General features: G+C 45.1%; 1 protein-coding gene across 8 annotated transcripts in view; it reads right to left on the bottom strand.

Annotated features, from left to right (window-relative positions):
* EPHA5 (EPH receptor A5) overlaps window positions 1-17931 on the bottom strand; it is a 255158-nt gene that overhangs the window by 32574 nt on the left and 204653 nt on the right. For all 8 annotated transcript variants that reach the window (XM_081836263.1, XM_081836264.1, XM_081836267.1 and 5 more), the window contains 3 exons: window positions 8587-8654; window positions 4539-4664; window positions 1271-1456 (listed from right to left, as the gene is read on the bottom strand). In XM_081836263.1, the coding sequence (XP_081692389.1) occupies window positions 1271-1456; window positions 4539-4664; window positions 8587-8654 (380 nt within the window). The remainder of the gene's footprint in view (window positions 1-1270; window positions 1457-4538; window positions 4665-8586; window positions 8655-17931) is intronic.

Raw genomic sequence — 17931 nt, 5'->3', positions numbered from 1 at the left:
GAGATCTTATCCCCAAGAAGCTAAAGCCAATCACTGTTGCCCACATTTCCCATCCTGGAAAGGTAGTTTTATAGGCAAGTGTGGGGAAATGTTAGTCCATGGCGCTTCCTTAACCGGAATGGGTTTGCTTCAACTTGATGTGCTCAGGCATCACAAATGAGCAATTTAAGGGAAGGGCTCTGCCTTCTCCTCATTTATCATAAAATCTCTGCAGACTGCAGTGGCATTTATGATGCGCCCGGTTTTAATAGCAGATCACAGGCGAGTCGTACAGCGCAGCTCCCTTATCTTGGGCCCTTAAAGGCAGCATTATGAAAAGGATGCCACCTCATATGACACCACCCCCTAGGAGTGCTGCTTCTGGCTCCCTACCTCTGTTTCAATCACAAGGAAATCATATTTCTTTGACCTTATGCTTCATTATCTGTGTGCTGCAGGTTGAGAGTAATTGCTGAATAAATTAGCATCGCATTACGGAACATAAAACTAAGGACACAAATGAGTAGGCGCTTCAACGAGAAAAATTAAAAGCAAGTGGCAGGCTTTCTGAACCAGCGACCTTGGCATCCTCATGAAGGTCTGCTGGCGGAATCGACAAGGCTGTGTTATAAAATGGGACACGTGATGGCGAAATGGCATGTTGCACAGAACACACAGCCTGATGCTGAAAGCAACAGCACTGTGCGCAGCCCCTGGTAATGTTTCGTACAATTAAACTCGTGCCTTGACAGCTATGCGCCCACCCGACACCACCATTGCGCATCATTGCTTGCTGTTATCAGGGGCAAGGTAAGAGTCTTGCATAATAGTATCAAAACACTGGGGAAATTGTGCATTGTGGTAAAGATGAGAGAACCAACAACGCATGGCCATTTTGGGTGGCACCCTGTTTCTTATAGCTTCCTACGTTACTTTTAGTTGTTAAGGGACGGGGGTGCTCTTTGGAAAAGGGAACCACATGCAAAATCTCCGCCTCTGGATCATGGCCTCTGCCAGAGCAGGAGAAGAGAAGGACAAAGAATGAATTGTGTCTGGATGCGTTCCAGCCTCGTTTGGTTAGTTTTTGTCTCACAGATATGCACTGGCATTAATGGGGTTCAGAAAAGTGCTCAAGGCGACCATGCCAAATGGTTTAATAGCTCTGGCGGCGTCCCCAACAGATGCCACAGGTAGGCACATTGAGGCCACCAAGATAGTGGCTTGAATGGCATTTCATAAGCCAAGAAGACATTTATAAGCAAATTATAACTCATTGGCAGCAGGTACATACTCTTTGTGACGACACCTTCTAGGTGAATTATATTGGGGTGGTCAAATTGCCCCATGATGCTGGCTTCTCCCAGGAAATCTCGCCTCTGCTTCTCCGTGTAGCCCACTTTCAAGGTTTTAATGGCTACTGGTAACTCACGTTTTCCGGGTGGTTTCAATCGCCCACTACATACTTCGCCAAATTCACCTGCGAACAAAACAAACCCCAAGTTAGCATTCCCGGTTATTGTCTGACCATTCTTGTGTAAGGATCACACAATGCATAACCAAGGAAGAGGTTGGTTAACCCAGTATGACCAATTGTTTGAATTCACTGTTCCCAATGCATGTGATGGAGATCATTCTTCTTCTCAGCTACATACATCTCAATTACTTGAGCCTAAACTTTCAGGCTGCATTTTTATAGGGATGCCAGTGAAACTCATACTTCTGTCAGGAACTGGGCAGAGGAGGAATGGTGGAGACCGCCTCCACAGCCTGACCCTTCCAGAGAGGAGGAAGAGGAAGACAATATAGATTTATAGCAGGGAGAGCCCAAACAGCTGGCTGACACATCATTAGAAAGCATCCCAGACTCTCCATCTCCCAGAACCTGGCACGCCTTAAAAGTAGGAGAGCAAAGGACTCAAAGACAGAGGGCACGTAGATGATGAATGGGGAAGTGGGAAAGACAGAGGGTGGAGATTCACTCGGGACGACACCATTATCCAAGAGGCTAGGTTCTATAGCCTCTCTCTGTAAGGATTGAAATAAAAAAGGATGGTAAGAAGCTTTTCCTTGTCTTTATACTATCCTGGGCAACTAGCCAGGAGCCACTGATAGCATCCTGACAACTTCCATGCTTGGAAATGCAAGCTTTGAAAGTTGGCAATCCCTATCTCACTTAGGCATTCTTCTTCAGATGAGATTTCAAACTGACCCAATGGGAGTATCCCCCTCTTATCACGTTCCCATTTTGCCTGCCACCAAACTCTCCTCCCTGCCTCTAACCTACTCACTTTTCCTTCTAGTTACCAAGATAGAAATGTGATTCTCACTACAGCATGTGCAGAAACTGCCTTCTTGACTACTGGGCCCACTACTGGTCTCAACTGCTCAATCTGCCACAGCCTGCTTTGCCTTAACTCACTGAGGGTTTGAAACCCATCGGTTGCCCTCACCTGGTTTAGCCAGTCAGTTGAAGATGTTCCTGGGGTGTGGCCGCCACTGCATGCTGACAACTTTTAAAGAGCCACTGGTGAGAGCTGAGGGGACCGAAGGTGGACAAACTACCCCAGAAGGAGTATGATATGTCCCCCCCACCAGAGGTACTACCCCTCCCCTGACACACCATACACCCCAAGAGCAGTATAAATAGGCATCATCTGGTGGTCAGTTTTCCTGCGCAAGTCCACTGGAGTGCATAGGGATATGCATAAGGCATTTTCTCCATCTGGGCCACCCTCAAGATTTTGAGATTCCACATTCCCTGCTCTTGTTCCTGTACCAGAGCCAATGCATTAGTGACCCACTGTGTGCCCGTTTGCTTGCTTTTCTTATTACCGGACTTTACCCAAGCTGCCACATGTGGGCGGTTTATCCTGATTTTCTTCCTTACAGCTTATCAATGCATGCTAGAATATACCCATATTTATTAAAAGCAAAAAAGGAGTCCTAATGTGCACACATGGCTGCATCAAGGTTACCTTTTGCATTGTTTTAAATCAAAGCACATTGAAAATAATAACGAGCACTCACAGTTTACACTGTGGGTGCCCTTTGCGGGATCACACGCGGCGCTTCGGACCCCAGGGAACTTACCGGTTGTATGGGCTGGCCTGCCTCTCAGTGTTATTCTTTGGAGGTTCACGTCCAGCCTCAGTTAGTCAACTTACACTGCTGGGGGGGGGGCAGTCCCATAACTAGGGGGAGGAGCCAGCAGCAGCCAGGCAGTCAACTCAGGAGCTTTACCCACCCAGCCATCCCTTTGTTTAATGTTTCAGGTTAACCTTTTTTCTTCCTGTTTAGCGGGTGCTGCTACGGTCTTTCACTGGTTTCTGTTGAAGGACCGGGAAGAAATTTCCCTGCATTGGCAGGTTTTTGCCTACCCCATAGCAATTTGTCACAACTTTGGCATTTTAGTCTTTTCTTGCCTATAGGGTACGGTCACCAGATTCTTTTCAATGAATCTGGGGACTCTTTAAATAAATAAATAAAATAAAATAAAACAAATGCTACACATTGAGGAGCAGCTCCATCCCAACTCCTACTCGCGTGCAAGCAGGAGGGGGCAGGGATCTCTCAGGCAGCGCGATGCCTCCCTTCCCATCGGAGCAGCCCCAATCCCATTCCTACTTGCGTGCAAGCAGGAGGGGGCTGGGTTCCCTCAGCTGGGAAGGAAGGCTTCCCGTTGCCTAACTGAGAGGTCCCTGCCCCCTCCTGCTTGCACGCAAGCTCTGATAGGCAGTGTGAAGCCTCCCTTCACAGCTGAGAGATCCCTGCCCCGCTCCTGTTTGCACGCAAGTAGGAGTTGGGAGGCTGCTCCGATAGGCAGCATGAAGCCTCCCTTCACAGCTGAGTTGCTGGGGTCAGGGAAGGTGGAGGCAGCCCGGAAGCTGCATCTGAGAGCCCCTTCACCACCATCATATGGGGGCTTCCAAGCAGCTCCTGAAGCCAGCCAGAGCCAACTGCTCTGGGCTGCTGAGACTGCCGCATTTCCCGGGGACATTAGATGAAATCCGGGGACATTCTGGGGATGGAATTTGTCTGGGGACTTATTCGCAAATCCAGGAACTGTCCCTGGGAAACGGGGACATCTGGTAACCCTACTATAGGGGGGAGGGCGTGAAGTGGCGATTCACCTCCAGTGGCGGCGATTCCAGGTTCTCCCTCTTAAAGGGGTTATATATATGGGTGTTGCTGGCCATACACTGAAAGGGTGTCAGTGAACGACCCTTCGTGCGGGGATATGGGCTGGGCTGCCTGCTACACTTAGGTCTCGCAGAGCACCCCCATATCCCATTTACCCTGATGTGCCCCAATTCCCCCCGGATGGAGGACTGGGAGAGGTACACGCCCAAGGCCTAAGCGAAGGTCTTCCCACATTCGAAAGTTTAATAAAGTTGTGGCCAAATTTTAATTCCATAAGATGTGGTCACCAGTCATTGTTCCTTTCTGGTGGTGCCTGGGGGCTGGGGTGGTCACTGCCTGGTTGTGCAATGCAAAAACGGAATCCTGGTGTTACAGCAATAGCGTGAGTGAAGGGTAAATGGTGATATTGGTAATCTTACCGGCTCCAATAACTCTTTCAATTGATATACACGAGGCTTCTATTTCCTTGGCAAACTCATGGACAGCTTGATTTGGGTCTTCGTAGGTGTGTGGGTCGATATAAGTCCGCACTCCTGGTAATTTAACTGTGCATAAAATTAAGGGTTTAATATGTTAAAAGAACTGGCAAGCAGCCGAACTGAAAATTGAACAAGCTGGAACACTAGGGCAAAGGGAAATGTATTTTACTAATTACAGAACGGAGTATCTGAGCATATCATTGTCACAAAGATACCATTATGAGCTACTTAAGAAACGTTCAATGCAGACCAGGGCTGCAATATTTAATCTATTACTCACTTTGATTAATTTATTAAAAAAAAACTTTTAATAGACCGAAGGGAACCACGATTAATCGGGTAGGGTATATATTTTTAATAAAGGGGTTGTATTTTTAATACCAATGTTCATAAAAATTGCAGGTGGCAAGCGCCATTTTAATAATAATAATAATAATAATAATAATAATAATAATTTATTATTTATACCCCGCCCATCTGGCTGAGCCCCCCCAGCCACTCTGGGCGGCTCCCAATCAGTATTAAAAACAATACAGCATTACATATTAAAAACATCCCTGAACAGGGCTGCCTTAAGATGTCTTCTGAACGTCAGGTAATTCTTTATCTCTTTGACATCTGATGGGAGGGCGTTCCACAGGGCGGGCGCCACTACCGAGAAGGCCCTCTGTCTGGTTCCCTGTAACCTCACTTCTCGCAATGAGGGAACCGCCAGAAGGCCCTCGGCGCTGGATCTCAGTGTCCGGGCTGAACGATGGGGGTGGAGACACTCCTTCAGGTATACAGGACCGAGGCCGTTTAGGGCTTTAAAGGTCAGCACCAACACTTTGAATTGTGCTCGGAAACGTACTGGGAGCCAATGCAGATCTCTCAGAACCGGTGTTATGTGGTCCCGGCGGCCACTCCCAGTCACCAGTCTAGCTGCCGCATTCTGGATTAATTGCAGTTTCCGGGTCACCTTCAAAGGTAGCCCCACGTAGAGCGCATTGCAGTAGTCCAAGCGTGAGATAACTAGAGCATGCACCACTCTGGCGAGACAGTCCGCGGGGAGGTAGGGTCTTAGCCTGCGTACCAGGTGGAGCTGGTAGGCAGCTGCCCTGGACACAGAGTTAATCTGCGCCTCCATGGACAGCTGTGAGTCCAAAATGACTCCCAGGCTGCGCACCTGGTCCTTCAGGGGCACAGTTACCCCATTCAGGACCAGGGAATCCTCCACACCTGCCCATTTTAAAAGAGACATTGCTCCCTTTCTCTAAGATGAGGTCTGCTGTGATATATGTATGCATTATAAACAACAGCAACAAAGTAAGTATGCTTCTTGCTTCAGAAATACTGTTTTTATCCCTATACGAATTCACGCAGTCTTAACGGATAGTTCAACTTAAATTCATACGATTATCCCATTAAGATGTCACGATCTAAGTTGCAGTCCTAGCTATCAAACCCCACCGGATTTAAAATTCAATATAAAGTTCAAAGTCACAAAGGTGGTATTATTGAAAAAATGTTGCAGAAAATATGACTCCTCTAGATTTTGGATAGTTATAAGGGGGTTTGCACAAGATCCCTGCTTCACATGCTTCATGGTATAGCACACCTGCAGTGCAGGCCTCCTGTTATTTGTTTGTTTGGTAAGTACAGCACTGCTAGAAATGGGATCGTCCTCAGAAGGCAACTGGGCCCCTGGACACACCCCTGACGAAGTACCGTAGATTCCGGTGTATTAGGCGACTGGGCATATTAGACGACCCCCCCCCAATTGTTAGCTGCAATTTGAGGGTTCGTCTTATAGGCCCAGTCGCCTAATATGCTGGGCAGCTCCGTGCCAGGAGAAAGCCATCCTGCTGCTGCTTCTGAAGCAGCGTGGGGGGCGGGCTCCGCAGCGGGCGGCTTTCTCCTGGCGCGGAGCAGAGCCCGCCGCCGCCACTTCGGAGCTGCCGCTGCAGCGGGGGGCGGGCTCCACTCCGTGCCGCCCATACTCAGCGTATAAGACGACCCCCGACTTTTAACCTCTTTTCCAGGGTTAAAAAGTCGTCTTATACGCCGGAATCTACGGTAGGTTTCATTTCTAGGTCTAAGTTTCATTTCTCTAAATAGGCATCACGGGTCACAGCCAATCAATAAAGGGGTGGGGGTGGGGTTAAGGAATTATATAAGCATCAGCGCAAGAGTGCCCTAGGCACTTGATTGGCGCTGCTGAACACCCGCCCTCCTGCCCTTAGTGTATGTTCTCAGCCTTGCTTTGCACTATGTGTGAGTCGCCTGTATTGGGACAGGGGCTGGGTAGGAATTTTTATCCATTGGGCAAATGGGCACTGGCCACTTGGTTTTTTGCCTACCCCCTTAGCAATCGTCACAACTTTCCAGGTTTGGTGGTTAGGCATTGGCTTAATTTTGTGTGTGGAGGGGAGGTGTGGCCATCAACCCTCAATGATCAAAAGGTATTCCATTAAAGTAATCTGGGGGTCCCGGATCTCGTCCAAAGTCTGCTTGATGGGCTAGGGCCATGCCGGGATCACGGGAACCTCGTGGTAAGCTTCTGTCGGGCAAAACCCTGATGTTGCTGTCCCAATGGGTTTGGCTACATAGGCTCTGTCAACTGGGGCAGTAGTCCATTATAGTGTTCAGCCAATGCCTATGCCAATACCACTCACATTTAATTTGCAATCAATAAAATTGTGGCCTTAATGTTACCCATCAACCTTAATTCTGTGTCCGTGTGTAGTTATTTCACGTGGGGCTGGCTTGGGGCCTCAAGACACAAAACAAGAGACTCTGGAACTGCTTTTTAATCAGATCCTGGAGCTGTTCTTTAATCTCTAACCATTTCCATCTAATAGGAAATACTTAGAAAAGAAAAGAAAAGAATTTATCAAATCTTTTTCATAATACAGTAAGATTAAAGAAACTAATTGAAATGAAAACAAGAACAGAGAAAGAACAAAGAAAACACAGAGGCCTCTCTCGAAAGTCTCACACTACCTCCCAGCTCTCACCTGGGAGCTCTCTAATAGGAAACACTTTCAATATCAAATTATTTTAGCCATTTTTTTGTTTTTGTTTTAAATAAACTTGAGGGTCATGCCTGCTGTTCCCAGTATATCTGCAACAGTGTAAAAATATTAATTGAATTATTTAGGATATTTAGCCCATTTGCTGGGGCAGAATTCCACTTGGAGCTAAATCCACAGCTTTGGCATGAAGCATTTCTGGAACAGCAGTGCTGCTTTGGAAATAAAAGGAGGTCTACAATGCAGATGTGTAGTTTTATTCCCTGAACTCTTGCCTTGAAGAGTGTGAAGCTAATGCAGCCCTCTCGCCTGTGCTAGATGCACACTCCGTAGGACTGGGGTAAGATTCTGTCATCTTCTCTTTACCGAACTGGAATGAATTGCAGAATCATGGAATTGTAGAGCTGGAAGGGTTCACAAGGGTCATCTAGTCCAACTGCTCTGCAATACAGGGATCTTTTTGCCCAATGTGGGAATCGAACCCACAACCCTGATATTAAGAGTCTCGTGTTCTACCTATTTTGCCATCTTGGCAAAGTGGAATAAACCCATTCCACTTTTTACCAAAAGTCAGAGAAGGTGATCCCATTGGTTCTGCCTGCCCCTAAACAGTATAGAACTATACAGTGGTGCCTCGCAAGACGAAATTAATTCGTTCTGCGAGTTTTTTCATTTAGCGAATTTTTCGTCTTGCGAAGCACGGCTATTAGCAGCTTAGCGGCTTAGCGGCTATTAGCGGCTTAGCGGCTATTAGCGGCTTAGCGGCAAGACGTTTTCGTCTTGCGAAGCAAGTCCATAGGGAAATTCATCTTGCGAAGCACCTCAAAAACGGAAAACTCTTTCGTCTAGCGAGTTTTTCATCTTGCGAGGCATTCGTCTTGCGGGGCACCACTGTAATGCGATGTATTATACCATATCAAGACAAACATAGTGGAAAGCCATGCAGTTCTCTAGCATATTATCTGAACTTTACTCACTGTGGCCATTATGAAAATGCATCTTTTCTTCTTCAGGGTCCTGCTTTGCTTTGCTGTAGCCACACCTCCTGTTATTGAACAAGATTTATGGCATGATGTAAGGAAGCTTCTCACCAAAACCATCACACAACAGGCAAATTATCAAATAAGGAATGCAAAGATGCCCTGTTTGTACCAACATTTTTCAACTGGATACAAGGCATGCCCTATTCAACCCTTGTCTGGGGAAAAGAAAAAAGGGCTAGATAAAATATTGGCATCATCTGTACTTGGGGTCCTGCGGGATCTGCTATCCACATCCCCCTTTTAATTCAGAAAAAAAGAGGATACAGGAAAATCCTGGTAGGATTTGGGGTCTCAATAGCCCTCCTTAAAGGGGACCAAGAATTCTTGAAACAGGCTTGTTTGATCCTAATAACTGATTAGTAAAGTGTTTTTTACAAGCAGAGGCCTGTTAACACAGCCATTCCTTTATATTGTCAATGGCAAGGAATGTAATCTAAAGGATGGTGACAAGCCTTCCTATTTGTTTTATGCACACTTCAGGAAATAAAATTGTCCTACAAGGGAACATTTATGCCTACTGCTGTATTACCAAATGCCAAGATTTAACTGTGCTATATCAGTCATTGCGGAACATATCAAGCATTAAGGCTTGGTTTATCTAAAATAAACTGAATGAGTTCTTCAGCTGCTAAAAATACATCAGATGTGGCATTGTAGTTGGTTGATCTTTTCCATACCTTGGAAACGACTTATTCCCCTGAAAATTTATGCCTCTTATTCCCATCATACTGGAAGGAAAAAATGAGGCCCAGGACACAGGTCAATGTTGTTCAATAAATGTAAAACAGAAGAGTGGCATTTCCATTCTAAATATTCCTGTGGCATTTTATCTGGTAACAAACCTACTTTCACACTGGCAATCACCTAGTGAAATATTTATGGCATGCTTCGTAAAACTGAGGCTGTAAAAGTGTTCCTCTAACAAATTTATAAGAGAGAAAATGGGCTGATGGGAGAATGACAAATCTTATTGGTGAAGGGATGGCATGAGGTGCGCACAGAACCCAACGTAACTGGTTTTTACAAGACTACACTAGAAAATGATTCATATAGTGCGGTAATGGATGATTAAGGCCTGCATTGGGCGGCTGTGAGCTCTTTACGGATGTGCTTATAAGACGAGAATCCAGTTCAGAGAAGTATAATAATAATAATAATAATAATAATAATAATAATAATAATAACCAGTCCAGGTATCTGAACACTTTGCACATTTAAACAGACAAAAACACTCCCATCAGAGAGAGGTTTAGCATACATCTTTCCCTGATGTATACCCTAGAGCGTAACAGCCCTGCTGGATCAGAGACCACCTTAACCAGAATACTGTTCTCACACTGGCCTGCCAGAGGACTTTGAGATGTCTGCAAGAAGGTCCTGAAAACAACTGCATGTTCCCCACTCACATGTCTCAGAGGCATAGCACTGACAATACTGGCGGTACAACAGTGGCCGGTAGTCATTGAAAGCCTCTATCCTCCATGAATTTGTCTAATCTCCTTTTAAGGCCATCCAAATTGCCAACCATCACTACATACTGTGGAAGGAAATTTCATTTACCGTATTTTCACTACACAACTTGTGAAGAAGTGCTTTATTTTGCCTGTTCTGAATCTTCCAATATTCAGCATCATTGGATGACCCTGGTTTAGGATTATGTAAGAGGGGGAACAAGGGACGCGGGTGGCACTGTGGGTTAAACCACTGAGCCATGGGCTTGCCAATTGGAAGGTTGGCGGTTTGAATCCCTGCGATGGGGTGAGCTCCCGTTGCTCGGTCCCTGCTCCTGCCAACCTAGCAGTTCGAAAGCACATCAAAGTGCAAGTAGATAAATAGGTACCACTCCGGTGGGAAGGTAAACGGCGTTTCCGTGCGCTGCTCTGGTTCGCCAGAAGCGGCTCAGTCATGCTGGCCACATGACCCGGAAGCTGTACGCCGGCTCCCTCAGCCAATAAAGCGAGATGAACGCCAAAACCCCAGAGTCGACCACGACTGGACCTAATGGTCAGGGGTCCCTTTACCTTTACGAGGGGAAACATCTCTCTATATGGGCCCTGATATCTGTAAGGACTACCTAGCATCAGTTTGTGAGGTTTGATTTGGTTGAGGTGAGGTCTGAATTTGCAGCTTACCACCTGGGAATTGGTTCCTTAGCAAGAGAAATCAGCACAACTGCAGTCTCATCCATCTTAATATTTTAATAGACTGAGCTGGGCCATACGATATTGTCCTAGGCTCAACTCTGGCAAAGCGCAGGTGATGGCATGTAGCCAAGAAAGGAGTCTGGCAGAGTCACACACTCAGTTGCCGGTGAGAAACAAGTCATGGAATGCCACAAATAAGAAAACAGTATGTTCCTGCCTCTGTTTTAGGTCCTCACATTATCTCTTTGAGTCAAAGTCTCAGTTTTCCCTGGAAATGTTAGCTGGCAATGGTTAAAAAAATTAGGGCAGGATGCGTTTTGTAGATCCCTTAGACAACCTCTCTTGAAATGGAAACAGAATGTCCCAACTCTCTATACTTTTGCTTGGGAACTCTTGGAAGCACTAAATTCAAATCCTCCTTGCTGCTTAATTCAGTGAAGACGTATCTATCACTAATGAATCGGCTAGTGACAGCCCTGTGTTCCTGTGCGACTACCCAATTAGTATTGAAACACAAGGACACCCCCCCCCTTTGTCAAAAAGAATTGCCATCATTTGTTCCCTTTTCTGCAGAAATCATCCTTCCATGGCCTGCCTTAGCTTTTTGCTAATTTTTATCTTTCTAGTCTTGTAGCCCTGAACTCTGGCTGTGCACACATGATACCTTTAAAACTCATTCGAAACACGTTTTCCTTGCAAAGAATTCTGGGCAGTGAGGTTTGTTAAGGGCTGCTGAGAAGTGAAACTCTGTGAGGGGTGAACTACAGCTCCCAGAATTCTGTGAGGGGAATAATGTCCTCTGAATGAGCTTTAAAGGTATATCACCCAGTGATCCAGTAAAACCTTGCTGTAGCTGAGGAACCCTGGTGCTAAGGAATAGTTCATAGGGAAGGGGAAAGTATATCTTGCTCCCTCCCTCCCTCTTTTTGTCACTTTTCCAGCTTCTGTGACTCCACCCACCCAGACCACCCAAATGCTGAACCATTAATGCACAATTTGCTATGCCAGCATCTCATTTTCCCCAACTCCTCTCTGGGACACTTTACAATAATTATAATGGCGGTATTGCATTGGAATGGGAGAAGAGTCGGTGGAAGAGGACTGGAAGAAGTTTAAAGACTACCTGCAGAAACACTGCAAAATTTATGAATGTTAAAATGATGTTGGATATTAAAACAATATGGCATTAGTGACAAGGTTAGAAGGAGTATGTAAAGATGAATTAAAAGAAAAAAGGGTGAAAGACTAGAGCTATATTATGTCAAATTTAAATAATATGGTATAAGTGATTAAGTTATAAGGAATAGGTAAAAATGAACTAAAAAGAGAAGAAGGATTGGAGACATAATAGGTTGAACTATATAATTGACAGTGAGATTTGAAAGAGGGTAAGGATTTGCTGAATCTGATTGGGTAAATGGGAACACAAAAAAGGGAGATGTGAGGAAGTCAAGAAATAGGGTTAAATAAGTATAAAATTAAAAGTTAGATTTTTTCTTTTTTCCATGTATTGTATTATTGTTTTTTTGATGATTTTTTGTTGACTTTTTTGTCTGTTGTTTTTTTCTTCTTTTGTATTTTGTGTATTGTTTATGTCTCTTGTGGTATGATTTATGTGTCTTATTTTTTTGTAAAAGCTCAATAAATATTCTATATATATATATAAAGGAATGGTTAAAGTTGTTTTTATTCTAATTTATATATCATTTGATTTATAGGTCTGTAAACTGCCCTGAGGATTTGGCTGAAGGGCAGTATAAAAGTGTCACAAACAGACAGGTAAAGGTAAAGGGACCCCTGACCATTAGATCTAGTCGTGACCGACTCTGGAGTTGCGGCGCTCATCTCGCTTTACTGGCCAAGGGAGCCGGTGTACAGCTTCCAGGTCATGTGGCCAGCATGACTAAGCCGCTTCTGGAGAAACCAGAGTAGCGCATGGAAATGCCGTTTACCTTCCCACCGGAGCGGTGCCTATTAATCTACTTGCACTTTGACATGCTTTCGAACTGCTAGGTTGGCAGGAGCTGGGACCGAGCAACGGGAGCTCACCCCGTCGCAGGGATTCGAACCGCTGACCTTCTGATTGTCAAGTCCTAGGCTCTGTGGTTTAACCCACAACGCCACCCGCGTCCCTCTTCGCAAACAGATAGTTATCCCATAAATTGCCTTTTTTATATTTTCTCAGTAAAAACATAGGTTTTTTGTGGCCACTCCTAAAGCTACGCACACTGTGTTCATATGGATTCTAACAGGACCAACGACAGCAAGTCTTCCAACAGGACCACAGAAGGTGGGGTGGACTCCTCTAGCACTGGAGTTAAATTCTTCCTGGCACTTTTCATTGAACATGGACAGATAGATTTCAGGCTTGTATGGTAGCAAAGCAAGTGTGGGAACAAAAGCGTTGGCTAATACGCAGACACTGTCTTTACCACCTTCTATATTAGGACGAGCGAACTATTTTAAGCTTAGGAACAGGCTGGCAACACAAATTTTTAAGGAAGATCTGATCAAAGCTTGCCCCTTCCATGTCATGAAATGCTGATTATCAGAACACTGCACCTACTTTTGCAATTTACTCAATCCAGGACCAATAAATCCCAATTTCTGCAAGGTTGGGAAAGTGAGCCTGTGGGATCTGAGCAGCAGTTAAATTCCAGAAAAGAGGTATCAGCCTCAGGGTAGTCCAGGAATATATATATTTTACATGCATTTAAAAATATATATAATTCCAGTGTATGGGCTAGCTTAAATAGTTAGTTAAATGGGCTAGCTTAGTTACTTAAATAGTGCTTCCTTGCTTGCCTCAAACACCTTAATAATACTAATACTACTACTACTACTAATAATAATAGTAATATATTATTTATACCCTGCCCATCTGGCTGAGTTTCCCCAGCTACCCTGTGCCACTTCCAACAAAAGATTAAAAATAGATTGAAACATCAGTAATTAAAAACTTCCCTAAACAGGGCTGCCTTCAGATATCTTCTAAATGTCAGATAGTTGTTTATTTCCTTGAAATCTGATGAGAGGTTGTTCCACAGAGCGGGCGCCACTACCAAGGAGGCCCTGGTTCCCTGTAACATCGCTTTTCGCAGTGAGGGAACTGCCAGAAGGCCCTCAATGTCCTGGCTGAACGATGGGGGTGGAGATGCTCCTTCAGGTATACTGGGCCGAGGCCTTTCTTCCTCCTATCCCTCCTTGAATACAGCATAGTGTCCTTAGTGCTCTGCAGCTCTTTTCATAAATCCCTTGCAGTTCATCAAGATTCTCTCTTTACTGAATTCAGGCTGCCATCTCTTCCTTAGCCCACTGACCTCTCTTGTCTCGGCGCAGGCAGACTTAGGGCAGCGTGGCTGGTTCCCCCACTCTGGGCATCGAGTCCAGGGGGAACTGCAGGGCATCACAACTAGGACGTAGAGAACTGAGCAGAATGGAAGGCGAGAGGTGGATCATGCATGCCAAATTTTGGCCTCACTGAAATCTGAAGGACCAAAGTCTTCCCTGGCCTCAGCCCAACTCCCTTGGAGCATTCAGTCCCGGACTCCCAGAAGTCTCTTCCCTTTGGTTTTCCAGTTCTCAGACCAGCCACCCTCCTAGGTTCACCTGTTCCCAGGTTTGTGTTAAGCTTTGATGCGTTTCCCTCCCTATGCAGATGCCGGGCTGTAAGCATTCTGCCACTGACAGATTCATTCCCTGAGCAGTTGGGCTGCACACCGTCTATACTAATATTTACAATTACTGTTCCTGAGTGTGAGAAACAAAGCGCACATGGCGCTCCGTAAATCACAGCAGATGTATAACACTGTATTTTCAGAGCTAGATAGTTTGAAATACTTTTCACAGCCACACATTTAAAGCACCTCGCTACCACTTTTAAACTGTCATGGCTTCTACCAAAGAATTATGGGAGCTCTAGTTTGTGAAGGGTGCTGATAGTAGTTAAGAGACCTCTATTCTCCAATTCCCAGAGCTTCCTGAGAGGAAGGATTGACTGTTAAATTAGTTTGAGATTTGTAGTTGGGGTGTAACAAAAGTGCACCTCTCACTTTTACATCAGTGGAAACAAAGGTTAAATACAGGTAGTTGCATTTGCTCTTGTTTATTTAACAACCCTTTGAATCTGCTTTCCCCTCTGTTACTGAAATTTAGAATGCTAGCTCCATCAAGCAAGGACCATGCGTGTGTTTTTTGTTTCTTTTTGTGTGTGTCTTTATGTCACTTTGCAAAAGTGCCATGAACATTGCTGATTGTCTAATAAAAACAAGCAAACAGTTGGGTTTCACAAAACAACAGCAACCCCAAAGCCTTCTAATGACCTCTTATTTTAATCTTCCAGAATAATTCCTTTTCAGACAGTAAAAAAAATGTTGTTTTGTGTTTTTAGAAAAGGAACAAACATATGATTAAAGTGTCCATCAATATTTTGCTTAAGAGCAATATGACCTCGATCAGAAGGCACGTTATTTAATAAGGGAGTTTAGAATAGATGCAAGAAAATGAGGTTAAAATGCAGCTTGATTGTTCAGGACAAAACAGGGCTAATTTCAAATTCTCCAGGCATCCATAAACTTTCAGAAACTAATGCATTTCCACAGTACCACTGTGACTAATGCTTGCCTGACCTTTGGTTGCAGAGGACTGTTGCCAGTGGACTCAGGTGTCCTATTGTACCATAGGGCATCAGAATGCCAGCCTGCTATTTGTGACACTTATGAAAAAACAAACAGAAAGATTGTAGTTGTAGCTGACAAACGGAATGAAGTGTCAACACTTTAGAGTAGCCATTGGATGGTTTATGCCACCACAAAGTCTTATACACTTATACTGAGCCAATGGTCTGTTTAGACCAGTGCTGCTTTCTGTGAGGGCAAAACCAAGTATAAGTACAAGAAGCAATGATTCTTCAACATCAACTTCGTTGGACCGGTCATGTTGTGCGGATGCCTGATGAACGTCTTCCAAAGCAATTACTCTATTCCGAACTTTAAAATGGAAAGCATAATGCTGGTGGTCAACAAAAGAGGTTTAAAGACTCTCGCAAGGCAAATCTTTAAAAATGTAGTATACACACCGAGAACTGGGAAACACTGGCCTGCGAGTGCTCCAATTGGACAACAACCTTTATTAAACGTGTCATGGGCTTTGAAGACGCTTGAACTTAGGACGAAAGGGAGAAACATGCTAAGAGGAAGGCACACTTGGCAAACCCTCACCGTGATCAACTCCTCCCCAGAAACCTATGTCCCCACTGTGGAAGGACGTGTAGATCCAGACTTGGCCTCCACAATCACTTACAGACTCACTGTTAAAACCGTGTTCATGGAAGACAATCTTACTCAACTACAACTGCCTTCTTAACCTTTGGACCCACTCTTGGTCTTGTCTGCTCAATCTGCCAGAGCCTGTGTCTGCATGCAGGTGAAGCCCCTCATTAACCGAAGGTTTGAGACCGTTCAGCTACCCTCACCTGGTTTAGCCAGCCAGTCAAAGCCGTTCCCAGGGTGTGGCCGCTGTTGCATGCTGACAATTTCTGGGAGCCACGGGTGAGAGCTGAGTGCAGGGTGAGGACCAAAGCTGGACATTGTGCCCCAGAAGGAGCACACTGTGTCCCCTGCCAGGGTTTGGGAATACTTCATAACCCTGCTCCCCACCCTAATATAATCTGCCTCCCATCTGAAGCCGTTTCCAAAAAAGAAGAAAGTAGCTGTGAGGGTTTTAATTGCATGCATTGGTGTGCAATGTTTGCTTCCACTCTGAATCAGATCATCCCATATAGTAAAACGCAGTAAGCGGAACAGCCATTTACCCCTCTGCCTGGGTTTCTAGCAAATTGGTCTTTCCTCGCCCAGACCAAAAACTCATAGATAAGGAGTGGCAACTCCCTGCTGCGGCTGTGCTTGAGCCCAGCAATGCTGTAGCCAAGTGTTGATACTTGCTAGAAATAATTACAAAGAACTTGAACCCCATGCTAAGCACTAGTCTGGGCTCAAAATATGCCCACAAAATGATTAGCAGAATCTAGAAAATGGCTTTAGCTTGGCTTGGAATGCATAAAAAAAACCCAACCACCTTGTAATGCCACAGCATGTTAAGACACTCCACGAATTCGTTCAAAATCATATCCAAGACAAACACAGCAGGGCTAAAATAATTTCTGCCTCTTAAATCAGCTCCCCTTTGCTTTCATTCCCAAATTGGCTGCTAGCTGGAAAAGCTGGAGGATGGTTCTTTTTTTAAAAAAAAAAAATCTGTTTTAGTTTGGATTGTGAAGAGCCACTCAAAGCACCAGCCAAGTTTTGAAATTCATGAAGGAAAGCTACCGCAGAAGCCAAATAATGCTGAAGGGCTTTTTAGGAACAGTGAATGTGGATTCTTAACAGTTTTGAGCATCCCAGAAACATCGTCACTCAAAAAGGCATGGTTCAGGTGTCATGCCAAACCACGGTTTCCTGTGACATGAACAAGCTTTGGTGAGCTCCGAGCATGTGTGCTCCTCCTCTCTTATTTTTTTTGAATAAACCACACTTTGAAACAAACCACACTTCCCTGTGATGTCCAAACGCATAGAACTGTGGCTTGTTTAAACCAGGAATGGGAAAAACTTTTCTATGAAGGGCCAGTGACCCACAGGAAAAGTAAGTGAGATTAGAGCCAATGGTGGGTGGAGCCAAAGTTGATGGTGGGTGGAGGAAGAACCAACATTGCATTGCGACCCTTTTTTCTGTCCCATCACAGTTCAGGAGAAGCAGAACAGCGCTGGATTTAGGATGGTGTGGGCAGTTCCCCTGCATGGGGCACTGAGTCCAGGGGGTGCAATATAACAACAACAACAACAACAACAACAACAACAACAACAACAACCTGTATTTACATGGGTCCCTACTCAAAGTTAGAACTATTTGGGGTGGGAGGGGGCCATTTTTGGTCTTACACAGGGCACCATATTACCAAAAATCCACTCTTGAGCAGACTATCATAGAGACTCATTGGAAGAGCAAAATTAGCACAAGGAGGACAGGTTCACAGCAGGACCCTGCAGAAAGTGTTGGCTGCCGTGTTCTCACAAGGGGAGCTGTTGGCTCGCACTCCGCTCCCTCCCTCCCTCTGCCCTCCCGCAGCACAATGGAAG

This window comes from Podarcis erhardii, assembly GCF_964252035.2.
Source record: "Podarcis erhardii genome assembly, chromosome: 13".
Lineage (NCBI taxonomy): Eukaryota > Metazoa > Chordata > Lepidosauria > Squamata > Lacertidae > Podarcis > Podarcis erhardii.
This window is presented reverse-complemented; position numbering and strand designations above follow the sequence as displayed.